The 15649-nt window shown below is 42.2% G+C and overlaps 2 protein-coding genes across 2 annotated transcripts in view; one reads left to right on the top strand and one right to left on the bottom strand.

Moving 5' to 3' along the window:
- The first annotated feature begins 152 nt into the window (after window positions 1-152).
- cert (ceramide transfer protein) lies at window positions 153-7878 on the top strand. Its single transcript, XM_070215033.1, has 9 exons — window positions 153-281; window positions 521-837; window positions 1913-2305; window positions 2363-2511; window positions 2850-2910; window positions 5970-6194; window positions 6259-6490; window positions 6755-7093; window positions 7155-7878. Exons 2-9 carry the CDS (start codon window positions 562-564, stop codon window positions 7280-7282), a joined length of 1803 nt encoding a protein of 600 aa, XP_070071134.1. The 5' UTR covers window positions 153-281; window positions 521-561; the 3' UTR covers window positions 7283-7878.
- Window positions 7879-9385: 1507 nt separating this feature from the next.
- The window catches only part of Dscam4 (Down syndrome cell adhesion molecule 4), a 45875-nt gene continuing 39611 nt past the window's right edge, over window positions 9386-15649 (bottom strand). Inside the window, exons 22-32 of the mRNA XM_070215677.1 lie at window positions 15090-15587; window positions 14395-14541; window positions 13693-13845; window positions 13350-13444; window positions 11598-12648; window positions 11163-11309; window positions 10771-11105; window positions 10327-10399; window positions 9908-10057; window positions 9607-9775; window positions 9386-9536 (exon numbers count right to left, since the gene is read on the bottom strand). Coding sequence (XP_070071778.1) covers window positions 9389-9536; window positions 9607-9775; window positions 9908-10057; window positions 10327-10399; window positions 10771-11105; window positions 11163-11309; window positions 11598-12648; window positions 13350-13444; window positions 13693-13845; window positions 14395-14541; window positions 15090-15587 — 2966 coding nt within the window. The 3' untranslated portion in view covers window positions 9386-9388. The remainder of the gene's footprint in view (window positions 9537-9606; window positions 9776-9907; window positions 10058-10326; window positions 10400-10770; window positions 11106-11162; window positions 11310-11597; window positions 12649-13349; window positions 13445-13692; window positions 13846-14394; window positions 14542-15089; window positions 15588-15649) is intronic.

Below are 15649 nucleotides of genomic sequence, written 5' to 3'. Positions count from 1 at the left end.
TGATATTTTCGTTTTTGATTTAAAAATCCAATTAGGTGGGTGACGACGCTAGCGCATCCAAGACACCCACCCTCAATTTTAGTGTGACCGCCCATGGATATCGATGTTATCGCTGCTCGACCACCTCTACTTTGTTTTGGTTTTTTCGCAGCGAAAAAAAAAACATCAGCGTCGCGAGTCGCGAGTTCTTTTCGTTTATTTACCAAACTCTGCACAAACAAAGCGCGCATTACGTGTTGCACAGATGTTTGCGGATCGCTGGGGCAATCAATAAGCAAACGGTGAGTGTGCTGAGGGCGGGTAAACGCCTGCTGCCCCGGAGGAAACTTCCCCGAAAAGGCGGTGCTGTGAGTCAGGCGATTCGCTCGCGCTGATTGAATTGGATTATCACGATATGGGCCCCTTCAAACTGCCGGCACATTGTAGTTGTTTACACTGCGCGGACGTGGCGCAATGGCCATATATTTATAATCTTGTGCGGCAACCTGCTGATTAAGATACCCCCATACTGTATGTACAGATAACTTGGCAGTGGCAGTGGAACTCCGCAGCTGGCAGACGATGGACACAAACGCTGGGGAGTCCTCGGCTTCACCGCCTTCGAGCAACGAGGCGGCGGCGGGATCCCAGTCGCAGAGCGACGTCTCCGAGGAGGAGGAGTATCTGGACAACAGCATCGAGCTGCGGGGCTATCTCAGCAAGTGGACCAACTACATCTACGGCTGGCAGCCGCGCTACATTGTCCTCAAGGACGGCACCCTCTCCTACTACAAATCCGAGTCCGAGTCGGATTTCGGGTGCCGCGGAGCCATCAGCCTGACCAAGGCCACCATTAAGGTAGGTGGTTCAGAGGAGGGAGGAGCTCCTCCACCAAGTGCCTTCAATTGGACTAATAAAAAAGTAATGGGCGTGAGTGTGTGCGCATGTGTTTGGTAGACATTAACCACGACCCGAGGTCTCCATTCCCAAGCCAATACCCATTCCCCATTCCCATTCCGATTCCGAGCGACGCAATCAATGCAGCGCAATCAATTAACGTTGTGGCGACCAAAATAGACCAAATTGAAGTCATCAATGTAAGTGGAGAACGAACAAACCCCCGCTTTTTGGCCTTCTGTTGACAGGAGGGCGTGTTGTTCTAGTGTTTTTCTAGGAGGGTGTTTCGCCTCGAGTGTGTACTTATCTATTTATATTGTCCGGGCTGCAAAACCCGTATAAACAATGGTGACTCACGGGCAGCGTTTATTTCTCTAATTCGCTTGACTTTATAAGCACTGATCCTATCCAAAAATACTCGAGCTTACTCTGGTGATTCTAAGGTTTTTCCTCCAATTTGTACTTGAAGGAGTGAACCCATTCAAAAATATAACTTAATCTAAATTCCAAGTGTTTTAACTAATAATCGCTTTTTGTTTTATGACCGCTTTAATCGACCATAAACTATAGATTTGATTAAAGTACACTACAGTAGAACTTTCATAACTAAACATAAAATATAAATGATTTTCTAGCTCGAAGCTCCTTTAATAAATCTCTTTTGCTAGCAGTTAGTAGTTATATTTCTTGAGGTTCGACTGTTTATTCCATTTACACACATAAATTGAAGGTCAATCTTGTAATAGGGTTTTTCTTTTCTATTAGGTATTTGATGTTTAGCAGTGATTAGCGTTCCGCTATAATCAAGCATACAAAATTAGTTGCCTTATTCGTCAAATGTATTTAACTTCCTTTAAATAAGAGGATTGTGTGATATATAGCAACATTTCCGCATGAAATTCCCATTCAATCTTGCTTTACTTTGTGCATTCCAAAGTTTGTCATCAAATAAGTAACTCAACTATAAGAATCATTTGATAAGTAGTGTTAATATGAGCAATATTACGATACTAATTTGTTAATCTTTCATTGACAGGCCCATGAGTCGGACGAACTGCGCTTCGATGTGGTGGTGAACAACCTGAACAACTGGTGCCTGCGGGCAGAGACCAGCGAGGATCGCATGCACTGGGTGGAGGTGCTGCAGCTGTACAAGGAGGACACGGGCAGCACGGACACCACTTCCTTGCGGCGCCATGGCAGCACCATGAGCCTGCAGTCGAACACCATCTCGCTGACCAGCGGCGGAAGTCTGAAGAAGACGCAGCGCAATCTGCGCGAAAAGGTCGGGGAACTGGAGACCTTCAAGGACATTCTGTTCGGACAGATCGAGACGCTGCAGCGATACTTTGATGCCTGCTCGGAGGTGAACAAAAACAATGCCCAACCCCTGGACCTGGGCGACGGTCTCAAGTCCATCGATTTCAAGGTAAATTCAAGGCACTTATTGGCTGATACATATGTGCTAAGTACTTGATTTTCCTAGGGTGAATCCATCACGTTTCGGGCCACCACTTCGGGCGTGCTCACCACCCTGCAGCATTGCCTGGAAATCATCGCCGAGAGCGATGAGTCATGGAAACGGAAACTGGAGCGTGAAATAGATAAGCGCCGCCGTTCCGAGGACCAGAGCAAGTAGGTTGACCTAGTCGGACTAGATTTCCAAAGGGGAGAAGCCATTTAGACTGATTTTGTTGCATTTATTCATTATAAATACACCCTTTTTTATTCACTCACCAAAAATGATTCAAAATTTCCCAAAAAACTAGACAAAATGTATTCCATTTAAATTTAGACTGATTTTCTTGCATTTATTCATCATACATTTTATTCACCTTACCAAAAATGTTTCAAAATTTCTTAAAAATCTTTTAAAAGTGTATTCCATTCAATATTGTACATGAATTTTTCAAATTTACCTTTTCAAAAAATGTTAAAGCTAAAGAACAATTCTTGTGGTTAATTTCTTGCAGAAAGTTCAAGGACGAAATCGAGAAAATGAAGCGTCTATCGTATCCTGGCCCAGATTTCGAGGTGAGTCCAAGTTTACAGCCCGTAAAAGCAAAAGCGTAATCGCATTCACGGTCATTGCTGCCCGAATCGGGGCCAAACACGTTCCCACTGAAAAAGCAAACAATCGCCGAACGAGAGAGTGGCGCGAAATTCGTAAAAACGATTTGCGTGTGATTTGTCTGCGTCTTAAAATAAACTGCCTGGTTCGACGTTGTGTCAGAGATTTCATCATACGAATGTAAGGAAAGTAGAACACGCTGGACTATTATTATTTAAGCGGTTCCAATTGAATCGTGGAATGGTAATATTTGGTTCCAATTTTTGGCTGACACGAAATGACTGTGTTCTGTTCTTATCTCGAATAGGTCATGCAACGTACTTTTTTTTATAGCTGTTTGATTTCCGCCTTATTTTTGTTTGCTCATTCTATTACAATTTAATAGCACACGTCCATAATTGTTGGAAAGGTAACTGATCCTCTAATCAGAGTATCTTCCAACCACTGGCGACTACTCAAGCTGAAAGAGTGGGCGTCTAGGCGGTTTCTTCAGTCCAGATTGACAGCCTGAAGATTTACCTCGAGCCAATATTGCAGACATTGAGGTTGACAAATGATCCAACAGTTGGTCAGAATGCACTTGCTAGGAGTATATTTGATAAGATATGAAACGTTTATTTTTTAAAGCATTTTTTGGTAGAACAAATGAAATTTGATAAGATTTTATTTTAAGTATCTTGTTAGAGGAGTTGAAAAAATATAATTGATTAGAAATAACTTATTATAATAGTTTTGAAGTTAGTTTTTAGTTAGTTTAGAAATATAATTTTTTTAATTCAGTTTATTATATAATTTTTAAAAACTTCTTAGTTAGTTTAAAAAAAGGATTTTTTCGTTATATTTTTATTATAATAGTAATGTTATTATTTTTTAATTTTGTACGCGTAAGTTCCAGTTAAGAGCATTTAGCATTCCACCTATTTTTTGAGCTCTCTCTTTTAGCCTGGCTTACAGCTGTCAGGCTTATGGCTTATGAGCTGGCTTGGTCAGTCGGCGGTCAGTGATCGAGTAGCCAACACGTACCAATCATAAACAAATTCGCTAGGCAAACAATTCAAAACGAAACTGTTTCGTTTTCATATTGTCGTGGCTTTTAATTGAGTGTGCAGATTGTGAAATTCTTTGCATCGCATTGAAGGAGCTATTATAAATATATATATACCAAGTGCTAGCTCATGTTGCAAATCTAAAATCGCCGCACGCACAAATATATAAAAATATACAAATTTAAAAATTTATAAACAACGTCATGCCCTCGGCGCGATTTCTTTGGCGCTCCGGCGGTTTTCAGAAGGGCAAAGTAAAGCAAATAAAGGTACACCCGAAGAAAATCATAAATAATGTATTTAAATATAGGGAGTGTGGATAAATGGAATACTACTTAGTTATTTTTTTGGGGTGGAACGTTTTAAAAATTTGTATATACTTTGATAAGCAGTTTATGAACTGAACATATGAGAATTTTTCCATAATCTTACCCAGTGTATAGAGCTTATCTTTACAAACAAAAATTATTTCACATATCAACAAAGTGTGTTATGTTTATTTTTAGAAAGCAATGTGGTAAAGATTTTTAGAGACTTATCGTGTTGACTTGTAAAGGCTTAAATTATAATTATAATTTCATAAATTCCGAATTCAAAAGATTACAATGATTGGAACCTAGATGAAAGCAATGTTTCTCTTAGTGTGGCTGATGTTGCTCGAAATGAGAGGGATAAAATGCTGGCGGTTGGTTTTTCCAACCAAATTGGCCTCATTTGTAGGCCACCCCCTCCTGAATGTTGAATGTTTGTAAGTTTCCAAGTGCGGTGACTAAAACCCCACGCATTGATTTATTATTTAAATGCGAGAAATCCCTTTCATTAAAGCTTTTCCTGGGCTTTACGCTTTTCACTCTCAGCCACCCGCTTTCTCCCGGTTCTCTCTTTCTGGCTTTCTCTCTCTTCTCCTCTCGTCCTGGCCATTGTGCCGTTGCGTTTCGGCCACCAGCAACAGTTTGTTTTGTGTCCTTGTGCTTGACGGAAGGATTTGCCAGGACACTAGTTTGCTCGCTTTCCTGCTTTCTCTCTCTCTTTGGCTCTCTCGCGGTTCGGTTACTGTTATTTACCTGCTGTTAAGGAGGAAAACTTTTTTTGCCTGTTGGAAACAATTTTTTTTTGTGTGTGTGTTGAACTCGGCTGTTTTGCGGAGGAGCCTGGTAAGCGGAGACTAAGAGACGCCACAGGAATAAGTACATATAGCTCATGACTTCATCATCGCTGGCCATTATTATCCAGGGCCACTTGGCCAAAATGGTGATGCACTCGACTTCGCGCCGCCGGGGGTGTATTTATTTCACCGCCTGTGGCAGCGCACATGTCTGCTTTAATTAATAAATATAAATTCAATTCCGCAAAAATTCCATTTGAGGCATTTATTTTGCGCTGGTTGCCGTTCTGGGGATACACGCGCCACCCGCAGACGTCAGAATGTGTACAGTGAGCACTGGCCGGCATGGAAATTATTTTGTTCTCTTTTTTATAGGAAATACTGATCGCTAAGCTTGTATAATAAGTTACGAATTTCCTACAAAATTTTAAAAAATTAAAAGATTTTTAAAATTTGAAATAAAATTTCCCCAAGAGTTTCCACTGCCTTAATTCGATTCAAGTACCAAGCCCCGTCTGGCGGTCTTCTGCTTTCGTATGCATGGCACAATGATGCGCCTTTGTGTCCATTATGCTCGCCCAATTACGCATGCCAGCCGACTACGAGAATCTCCGCCTGCCGACTGGTTAGGGAATGGAATGGAACGGGCGAAAAAACAACAGCATAAATTGGATTTTCTTGGGCCATTTGGCCGCACAAGTGTCGGCGATTAATTTATACCAGGCACGTTCCATATCTTTCCAATTGGTTTGAATGCGGTTTCGTCATTAAAATTAATTAGGCCGAACCTTGGAAGATGTTTTGGGCTAAACTTGACTTAGTTTATAAGCGCAAATGCTAATGAAATTTCCCTTTCATTTATTTTACACAGGAAGGCCCACATTCCACATTGCCAGAGGATGAGTTCTTCGATGCGGTCGAAACGGGCCTGGACAAAATCGAGGAGGACATGCAGCTGCGCTTCAAGCTGAAGCTGCAGTCGCAGATCTCCCAGACGCTGGTCAACGTGCCCCACGAGGCGGTGGCCGAGGGCGAGGAGGCGCGCGAGGAGTTCGGCACGGGCGCCGAGGCCATCAGCCATGCCCTGTGGCCCGAGGTAGGAACGGAAATTGCCAATCTGGCCCATAATTTCCATCCGTTAATTGGATTTTATCCCGCAGATCGATCGCGTGTGCAAGGAGCAGCTGCACTACGCACGCGAAGGCGTTGGCCAGGACGGCAATGGGTGGCAAATCTTCGCCGACGAGGGCGAGATTAAAATGTACAAACGCGAGGAGGAGGTCAACGGGCTGGTCATGGATCCCCTGAAGGCCTATCACACGGTGCAGGGCGTGACGGCGAGGGAAATGTGCCATTACTTCTTCATGCCCGAGTTCCGAAATGACTGGGAAAGTGAGTGTTTAAATTGGGATGGATTTTGCTTTTATTTTTGGTTCGAAAGCTACGCAGAAAGGGAATAGCTACATATCTAAACGAATTATTAATAATCATGACTGAATTATAGACGTGGGAACCATTAACTGCAAAAAGGTTCTGCTTTCTAGCAGTTTTTTCCATTGTGTTTTACTCACCTCAATCAAACAAACGAGCCTCTTAAGTTCAAAATTAATATAAGTATACTAAAAAGATTGTACATTAATCACACTATTTTCATAGCCACCTTGGAGGACTGCACAATCCTGGAGAAAATCTCGGCGGATACCCTGCTCTTTCTGCAAACCCACAAGCGAATATGGCCGGCGAGCCAGCGAGATGCACAGTTCTGGTCCCACATGCGCAAAATCACGGATAACTTGGAGCCAGGCGCCCGGGACATGTGGGTAGTGTGCAACAACTCGACGGAGTACGCCAAGCAGGAGTCCAAGAACGGCAAGTGCGTGCGGATCTTCCTGACCGTCATACTGGCCTGCCAGACGCATCTGCCCGAGGGCTATGTGAAAGGTCAGCCTCTGAATCGCAACGATCTAACCTGCAAGATAACCTACTGCTCCGTCGGTGAGTATTCCGTTCTTAATCCTAATGAATCTCAATAATCGATATGATTTCCAATCCCCAGTTAATCCCGGAGGCTGGGCGCCAGCCAGCGCTTTGAGAGCCGTGTACAAGCGCGAGTATCCCAAGTTTCTGAAGCGCTTCACGGGTTACGTAATAGACCAGTGCAAGGACAAGCCCATCATGTTCTGATATTTGCCATAAGCAGCAACGCAATCAAAACCAATCTATGCTGAATCGTCTCACGTACTAGGCTTGGACTTTATCCTTAATAATCCTCCAGTTTGTGGCCTCAACTATCTATCAACTATATGAAATCCGTTTTGCTACTCCTTATTTCAATTTTATACACCCTTAACATTGAGTTGAACGACTTTGGCCGTTCGGAACGAAAACGAAATGTTAGAATCCCTTTTTGTATCCGCGATAAAGCATCTAAGATATAATGTAACCTGTCTAGCCTTAAGTTATGTGTAAGTGAAACACAATCATTGTATAGCTCTTAGTTCCGAAACTGTCTATCTGTAATGTATATCTCTATGAAAATGCTTTAAATGCAACAATTGCAAGAACGATGTGAGGGATGCATAGGTTTAAGGAAAAGCTTTCGTTTCGGTGTGAATCTATACTATACATATATCCGCATACGTATGTGACGAGTATATCCCATATTCCCGCCCAGCAACCTCTGTTTTACTCAACTGTCAAGTGTAAATAAATACGACTTACTGTTATCTCCAAATAAAAGAGCGATCTTTGCTTGGTTTTATCATATGTCATGTCATGTATTTAAAGTTTTTCATTGATTCCGCGAACTATTTTCAATGTACATAAACTGTGCTGTTTTAGAAGAATTTTCGTGTGTAATTTTACAACTTGTTTATGTAGTTTTCCTAATCGCAATGTGCAAAAACACCTTTTTTCGAATTTACAACCGAGTACTGCAGTTGAAGTTTTTTAAATGCCTACAATTTGCTTTTGTTTTTGTTTTTTTTTTTCTTGTTGTGCAGTCTGAAAAGTTGCCTTGTCAAGTGTGTTCTCGATTCTAATTAATTCTTTCAAATTCAACTTTATAAGTTAATAATCCACGACTGGAATTACGTTTACAATCTTTGGTTTTTCTTCGTTAATGCTTTGTATATGTATGTACTTGTGTCATATTGTCATGTAATTGGTTGCTTGGTTGTTGTTTGTCGTTGTAGCTATTGGAAAATAGAGTTATTTTAGATATATACGCGTGTCTATATGGTACAGGAGCTGTGTCTTTGTATCGGTTTTGGTATCGGTATCGGGTGTGTATGCTATTTGGCAAATATTCGGCTATATCTGTCTGAATCGGGTCAGTAGTTGTCTAGTTTTGAGCGGTCGCTTAGTTTCGGCTTATGGAAATGCATGCTGGTTTGGCTTTCGGTAATACATATCTTCCACTAACATTTAATACGTTCTTATGCTCCTGGTATATATAATACGATTTTAGATGTAATTGTATGACGCTTAGCTATGTACAACAGTTTCATAAACTATCTGAATGCATTCGTGTTATTGTATCCCCGTAAATTAATTTAATTCATTTAAGTAACTAGCTAACAGTTGTCAAGTATCCAAGTACTCAAGTATTCTTGTCGCAAACACTTACAAACTGATGCAAAACTGGATCAATGGAAACAAACAATGCAGTTCAACGAAATGCCCATAATTCACTACAAATGCAAAGAATTTCGGTAATTCTCAAATATCGCTTAGTTTCGTTTATAGTTATAGTATATGTTATGCGCATATAGTACTATAAGTTATCTGCTCTTGCCCGACATTTCACATCTGCGGCCTGCCGCAGTTCGGTTTGGATTTATCATACATTAAATGCTTAATTTAGGACCTATAACATTAATTTATTTATATCCGTCCTCCGCTCTTCCCTCAACCTATTTAAGGTCTTTATGCAGCTTTTCAAGTTCAACTAAGCATAATCAGTGTGTGTAAATAAGTCTTATGGTTTATTTCTCGTGCTGTATTCCTTTCGTTCGCAAAAACCGATGTTCGTTGAAAATCAAAGATCCCTTTAAAATCTGTAATATTCGATTCGATTCCCTTGCCTAGCTGTCGTTTCTTGTCCGCTCTGTTGTAAATAGTTGCAATGGTTTGTAGATCTTATGCCTTTCGTTAGTTCTGTCTGAATTTTCCATTCGATTTTCTTTGTTTTTGGGTGGATTTACAACAAATTTTACAGTTTCGTTTCACGCGATTTCCGTTTTATACATTCAGTTTAAGATTAAGTTTAAAATTAAGTCTGGCGGGGGCCTAGACATTTATCTGGAAAGCCTCCCGGTGTAGTTTCTGATTGGCACGCATTCGTGGCGACGTCTGGGTCTTCGTCTTGTCATTGGCATCCGAAAAACGAGCTGGTGGATTTATGTGGTCCTGATAGTTTGGTGGATAGTTGGATATGCTAAACGTACAGAGTTCTGATTACGTCAGTAGCGGCAATTACCACTCGGCCTATCCACGCGATCACTTACCTAAAAGTAGTTTCTTCGTTGTGGCTCGAATAGCCACTGGAACTTCGCACGTGTCGCTTGCCGCTCGTCCCCGGTTTTCCCGCCTTCCGGGCGGCGAAGGGCGGCTTCGACTTCCGCGTCATGCTAGTGGGCGTGGTCTCCGAGGAGGACGAAGTCTCATCCTGGGTATCTGTAAGAGCAATAAATAATTATGAAATTTTCTTCAAAAATATATCAGACTATCTTGATATTAAAAAGTGATTTTTTAAAATATTTTTATGATTTTAAATGAGTTTCAAAGGGGATTCCCCTGACCACTTACCACGTTGTGCACGATATTTGGCCGAGTTTAGAGCGCGTGCAGACACATCATTGTCGGACTCGGAGCCGAGTGTGTCATATTCTGTAATTGGGATGTGAAGCGTTAGGATTTTCCTAACTTCGGAATCTGTTGAACCTGGATTGTCCGATTCTAAAAAGTTTAGTATTCGATTCGATGGATTTGTACGTTGTTTGTTGGTTTTATCGAGAGATGATGTACGAATGTGGATGGAGAAGAACGTTGAGAGCAATGAGAAAAAGATGGGTTAAACCAAGGGCTTAGGGGATTGTTTGGATGGGATGCGACTGTGACAAACGATGATTCAATTTGGCTTACAGCTACATGGGATTATTGGGTTAAGGGGGAGCAGGAGAAGGATTGGTACAAATGGCGGGGAGGGTGAACCATGTCATAGCTACCTTGGCTCTCTGAATGGGGATCCCTGAGGCGGCCGACTTTTCGACGCACTTTAGTGTATTCCGGCTCCTTAGACTGCAAGCGGTAGATTAGAGATTAGATTACATTTCGAGATGGGTTATTATAATTATAACTCTACACCCAAAAAAAATCGATATGAAAGGTAGATCGATTTTACATTATTTAAGATCAATTTTAATTTGATATGAGGCCAGGTAAATTTGATCTGGTCGAAAAGGGTATTTCATGTAAAAACGATCTGGGTTTTGCATGACCTGAAATTTACATGGCCATATCGATTTTACGGGAACATGCTTTTTTTTGTGTGTATAAAAAAAAGGTTCTTAAGTCAATCAAACTTAACATATATTTTATTTAAAAAAATATTAAATATAAAAAAACGGAACTAATCCTATATATTAATTAACGATATTTACTGTACTCACGTGATAGCTCTCCGGCTTGACATCGTGGTAGACAAAGGATCCGCGCACCGAGTGGTAGGGACCACTGTACACATTGCCGCTGTAGGAGCTCTCGCTGTAGGTCTGCTTGTTCAGTTGAAAGGTGGCATAGGGGCAGATGTCCTCGATGTACTCGTTGCCCTCGGCCTTGCCAAAACTCCCCGAATCATTCGAGTTAGAACCGCGTGGTGCCGAGGTGCCCGGATTGCATCGCACGGCCAAGTACTGTTGGTCTCGATTCTGCTTGTTCTGCAGGTTGGCCAGCGACGGAGACTCCGACATCGAGGAGCTGGCTAAACGGGCCTGGTTGCTCAGTTCTGAAAAATCCATTATAATGAAATATTTTATAATAATAAATTTTAATAGCTACGTACTTCGCTTTCTCAGGAATAGAGCGGCACCAATCAGGGCCAGCAGCATCAGTAAGGAAAAGCATATTGGCAGTAGCAGCTTGAAGTTGGCATAGAAGGGCAGGTCGCTCAGGTGGGAAACCGGAGTGGAATGATCGTTGTTGTAGATGACTATAAAATATTATTAAAATAATATATTACATTAGTTGTTACCAGGGACCTTAAATAATGGTTATTTGAGATTTTTATTTTAAAAGGTCTACTGAGATTTTTACTAGTTTTAATCAACAATTTAACTGGTTTTTATGCACTTTATAGATATGAACAAATAACAGTTTATTTGCTTTTCAGATTTGTTGGCAAGAATAATAATAACTTATAATAACAGTAGCATTTTTAAATTAAAAATCTCAAGTAACGATTAATTACGGTCCCTGATTATTACATTAAAGAACCCACCTCCCTGAGTAGACAGCGTGGTAAAGTTGTATATAGCCGTTGTGGAACCGGCATTATTGTGGGCCGTGACCTTCAGTTGATACTTCGTACCGGGCACCAGATCGCTCACCGTGTAAATCCTTTCCGTGGGCGGAATGTGATTGGAGACCACCGCCCATGAGGATCTTCCATAGACCCGCGACTCGATCATGAAGTACAGGATGCCGCAACCACCATCGCCCCAGGAATCCAGCCAGCAGGTGACGCTCGTCGAGTTATTGGTGATCATCTGGGAGTGCTTCGGCTGCACGGGAGGATTACCCTTCGTATAGGAGTTGACTATGTCGCAGGGCAAACCAGTTCCAATCTTGTTGTAGGCGGTGATATACAACTGATAGCGAGTTCCACACCACAGGTTGGTCAGCAGATGCGAGGTGGTCTTGGAGTCCACCTGCAGCTCCTCCCAGTCGCCATTGTCCCGCTTGTAGTTGATCACATAGCCCAGGATGGGACTGCCGCCATGGCTGTTGTCCATCCACTCCAGCAGCAGGCTGTCCGTGTAGGCATTTATCACCGTGAGATTGGGTGCCTCGGGTGGCACCTTCACCACAATGTTGTAGACGATCTCGTCCTTGCCCCAGGTGTTCTCCACACTGCAGGTGTAGTTGCCGGCATCGCTGGCCTGGCACTCCTTCATGTAGAGCGTGCCATTCTTGGCTATCGTCTTGCGGGCACTCGTCTCCATATTGTGGCCATCCTGGCGCCAAATGGTAACCGGAGCAGGAGCCCCCACCTTGCGGCACGGCAGCTCCAGGTGCTCCTTCCAGGGCGTCACTATGCGCTGGCTGAAGGAGACGATCCGGGCGGGTACCTTGTTGTTCGGCGGCACCGTGACCACCTGCGTCTTCTCGCCCTCGCCCATCTTGGTGGAGGCCGTCAGCCAGAACTGGTACGTGGCCGACTCCTGGGTGCGCACCGTCTCGTGCATCTCCACAAAGGGTCCCAGCAGACGCTTGTGGGTGCCCTCCTCGCGGCCACCCTCCAGCATGGACATATAGAAGGTGTAGCCCGTCTGGGGGAGGAAAAAAGGGGTAGAGTTAGGATGCAACATTTACTAATTAATATATGATACTTTTCTCCATTTCTAAGAAAAGTGATTATTTTAAAGATAATATAATAAGTGGATCTAAATTTATATCCAATACTTCTTTATTATAATAGCAAGGAAGTCGGAAACTTAAAATGAATTAAATTCTTTATCAAAACATATTTTTGAAATACCACAATTTTCTAAACACTTGTATTTATATTTTAAAAATATAAGATTTTATAGCCACATATTTCTTTCTTATGATAACATCTTAAAAAAGAAGTTGAAAACTTAAAATAAATTTCATTAATTATCAAAAACATATTTTTGATGTACCATAATTTTCTAAAAACTTGTATTTATATTTTAAAAATTTAAGATTTTGTAGCCACAAACAGAAAACAACCTAAAAAGTATTGGGATATATCCTACACAGTTTTCTTCACATCAAAACCTTTTTTCAAAACCTAACTTCAGGTAAAAGTTTTTGAAAATTTTTACTGGAATCTTGAGATAACCCAAGTTATTACTCATTTATTGCATTTCCCTTATTTAACCTTAAAATCCATAGGAAATTTATATCATAAATATTTCTTTAACCATCTGATAAGGCTGACCTTGACCAGTCGTCTTCCCTGACCAATCCAAAAATATCCCCCAAAGCCATCCAAAAATAGACTTACAATGTCACCGTTGGGCAGGTCGGGCGGCAGCCAGGATATAATGATTTTCGAGCTCGACGCGGGTATCGCCTTAATGGCCTGCGGGGCGGAGGGCACTGCATTCCACAATTGCGATTGCAAAAATAAATGCACGTGTATATATATAAATATGTATGTTATATGAATAAATGTATATATCAGCGGAAGGGTGTTGCATGGAAATTGCCAGCGCGGCAACGACAACGAATCGAGGTGGCTGGCGAGGATTCGGGAATGGGTAGGATGGGTTGGATGGTAGGATGACTGGATGGGATTGGGGGTGTGCCGCACCTCGTTTGCGTTCATTGAACCGAATGCCACTTACCATCCTCGTGGGTGCGGCAATAAAACGGTTTGGTTTTCATGCCATCGCCTACTTTGGTGTAAGCCAAAACCCAGACCGTGTAGTTGGTGTATTTGCGCAGATTCTCGATGGTGACGTATTGATTTGTTGACTTGACAACCTCCGGATCGGTTTCTGAGCACGTGTAACCGAGGCAGTGCAGCAATACCAGGAGAAGGAGTAGCAGGAGCAGGAGCAGCAGCAGGAAGAAAGAAAGAGAGACGAGAACAATTAGCACTGATTGGAAATATGAGGACCATGAAGTGGGCTAATTAATTTGCGAGTGCCATAAATTTCAAAAATAAGTTGCCCAACCGTCGGTCGGTCGGCGTGTTTCGGTCGACAACATTCTGGACACATTCCAGCGTGGTAATTGACCATCGCTGGTATGGCATAAATGCCAATGCAACTGCAGTAATTGAAAGGGACCGAGGAATCCGGGTAATGAGTTGTTAAATTGCGCAATGTACATTCCTTAATGGAAGCTCAGACTCAAAAGAATTTATTACAAATATTTAAGGAGTGTTTATTACAATTAAAAGTAACAGTAATACTTTTTTAATTAACTTATGTAAAATCTTTTAAAGTTACAAATTTAATGTTTATTAAATGGCATCTTAAATCAAGACCCCCAGGATTATTTCTCGAAAGTATCTGGGGTTTTGGGAGGCACAAAGGACTTACCATACAGCTCGTCCACCGATATGTAAAACACTTTGTAGCCCTTGATTTTTCCATTTTGGCCGTCAATGTCCGGCGGGGACCAGGTGATGTAAATCGATGTGGAGCCTAGGACATCGCACTGCGGCGATTCAGGCGGGGATGAGGGAACTGCAGCAGAGAAAGATGAAAAGGGAAAAGGAAAATGTTATACAGAAAATTCTCTTCACCCATAATTTTTAGGTTGAGAAATTATATTGAATTTAGGGGGAAGAGAATCGAAAATGTTAGTAATTGTCCAGGAGTTTTTATAAGTAAAGTTATTTTTTCAACAATCCTTAAATAAGTTTAACAATTGTTTTAAAAATTAAAAAAAAGTGTATTCTTAATTTGGTTCAATGAATTGTTACAGAAATATTTGTGAACTTAATATTTGAATAATATTAATATTTGTGAACTCAATATTTGAAAAAAATTAATTTTTTTGTAAATATTAAATTTAAAATATATTTATTTGTAAAGATCTTTTGCACTTGGTAAATTTGTTCTCTGTGCATACCCAGACTTCTTCCCAAAGTCAGTTTGCAGGGCAACCATTCGCGGTAGGGAGATTTCGTGAACGGGCAATTAGCAATGTAATCAGTGAGAGCCAGGTGCCTCCGTCTACATCTCCCTCCCCCTCCCTCTACCGCAACACCCCTATACCCCTCAACCCTTACCATCCTCCATTGTTTGCACGGCAATCTCCTTGCTGGGCGGTCCGCTGCCCTGGCTGGTGTAGGCCTGGACGATCACGTGGTACTGGGTGAACTTGTTGAGGTTGGCCAGCACCGTTTCGCCGCCGAAATGGGATCGCACCTCGACGGTCTTGAAGCTGAAGCCCTGCGTGGGATTCACCTCTTTGTCCTCGGGCGTCAGCGACATTTGGTAGCCCACGTAGTAGCCAAGCAGGATGCCGTTCCAGTGATCCCTTTCCGGAGCATCCCAGGTCACGAAGATCTCGGTGGAGCTCTTGGGCTCAGCTCGAACGGCTAGTGGCGGTCCGGAGGGCACCTCCTCCAGCGTGGTCACCTGCACCACCTCGGAGAACTCGGAGGCACCCAGCTTGTTCTCCGCCGACATCCGAATGTGATAGGCCTTCGCCGGACGCAGCTGCTGGATGTTGATCACAGTCTGGGCTCCAGCAATGGTTAGGTGCTCCGAGTTCTGCCAAATATCTGTGGGAGAGAAAAAATCTAATTATTTGTGTATTACAGTTATCAGATATCGGTAGTATTTA

Source organism: Drosophila takahashii, chromosome 3L, assembly GCF_030179915.1.
Source record: "Drosophila takahashii strain IR98-3 E-12201 chromosome 3L, DtakHiC1v2, whole genome shotgun sequence".
Lineage (NCBI taxonomy): Eukaryota > Metazoa > Arthropoda > Insecta > Diptera > Drosophilidae > Drosophila > Drosophila takahashii.
Note: the sequence above shows the minus strand (reverse complement) of the source record. Positions and strands in the feature narration are given on the sequence as shown.

What these genes read in the sequence shown, in the direction of transcription:
- cert (XM_070215033.1), top strand. Translation starts at nt 562, where the DNA reads ATGGACACAAACGCTGGGGAGTCCTCGGCTTCACCGCCTTCGAGCAAC. An exon ending in CGTTCCGAGGACCAGAGCAA is followed by an intron (nt 2,512 to 2,849) that starts GTAGGTTGACCT and finishes AATTTCTTGCAG; the next exon opens with AAAGTTCAAGGACGAAATCG. An exon ending in GTTCCGAAATGACTGGGAAA is followed by an intron (nt 6,491 to 6,754) that starts GTGAGTGTTTAA and finishes CTATTTTCATAG; the next exon opens with CCACCTTGGAGGACTGCACA.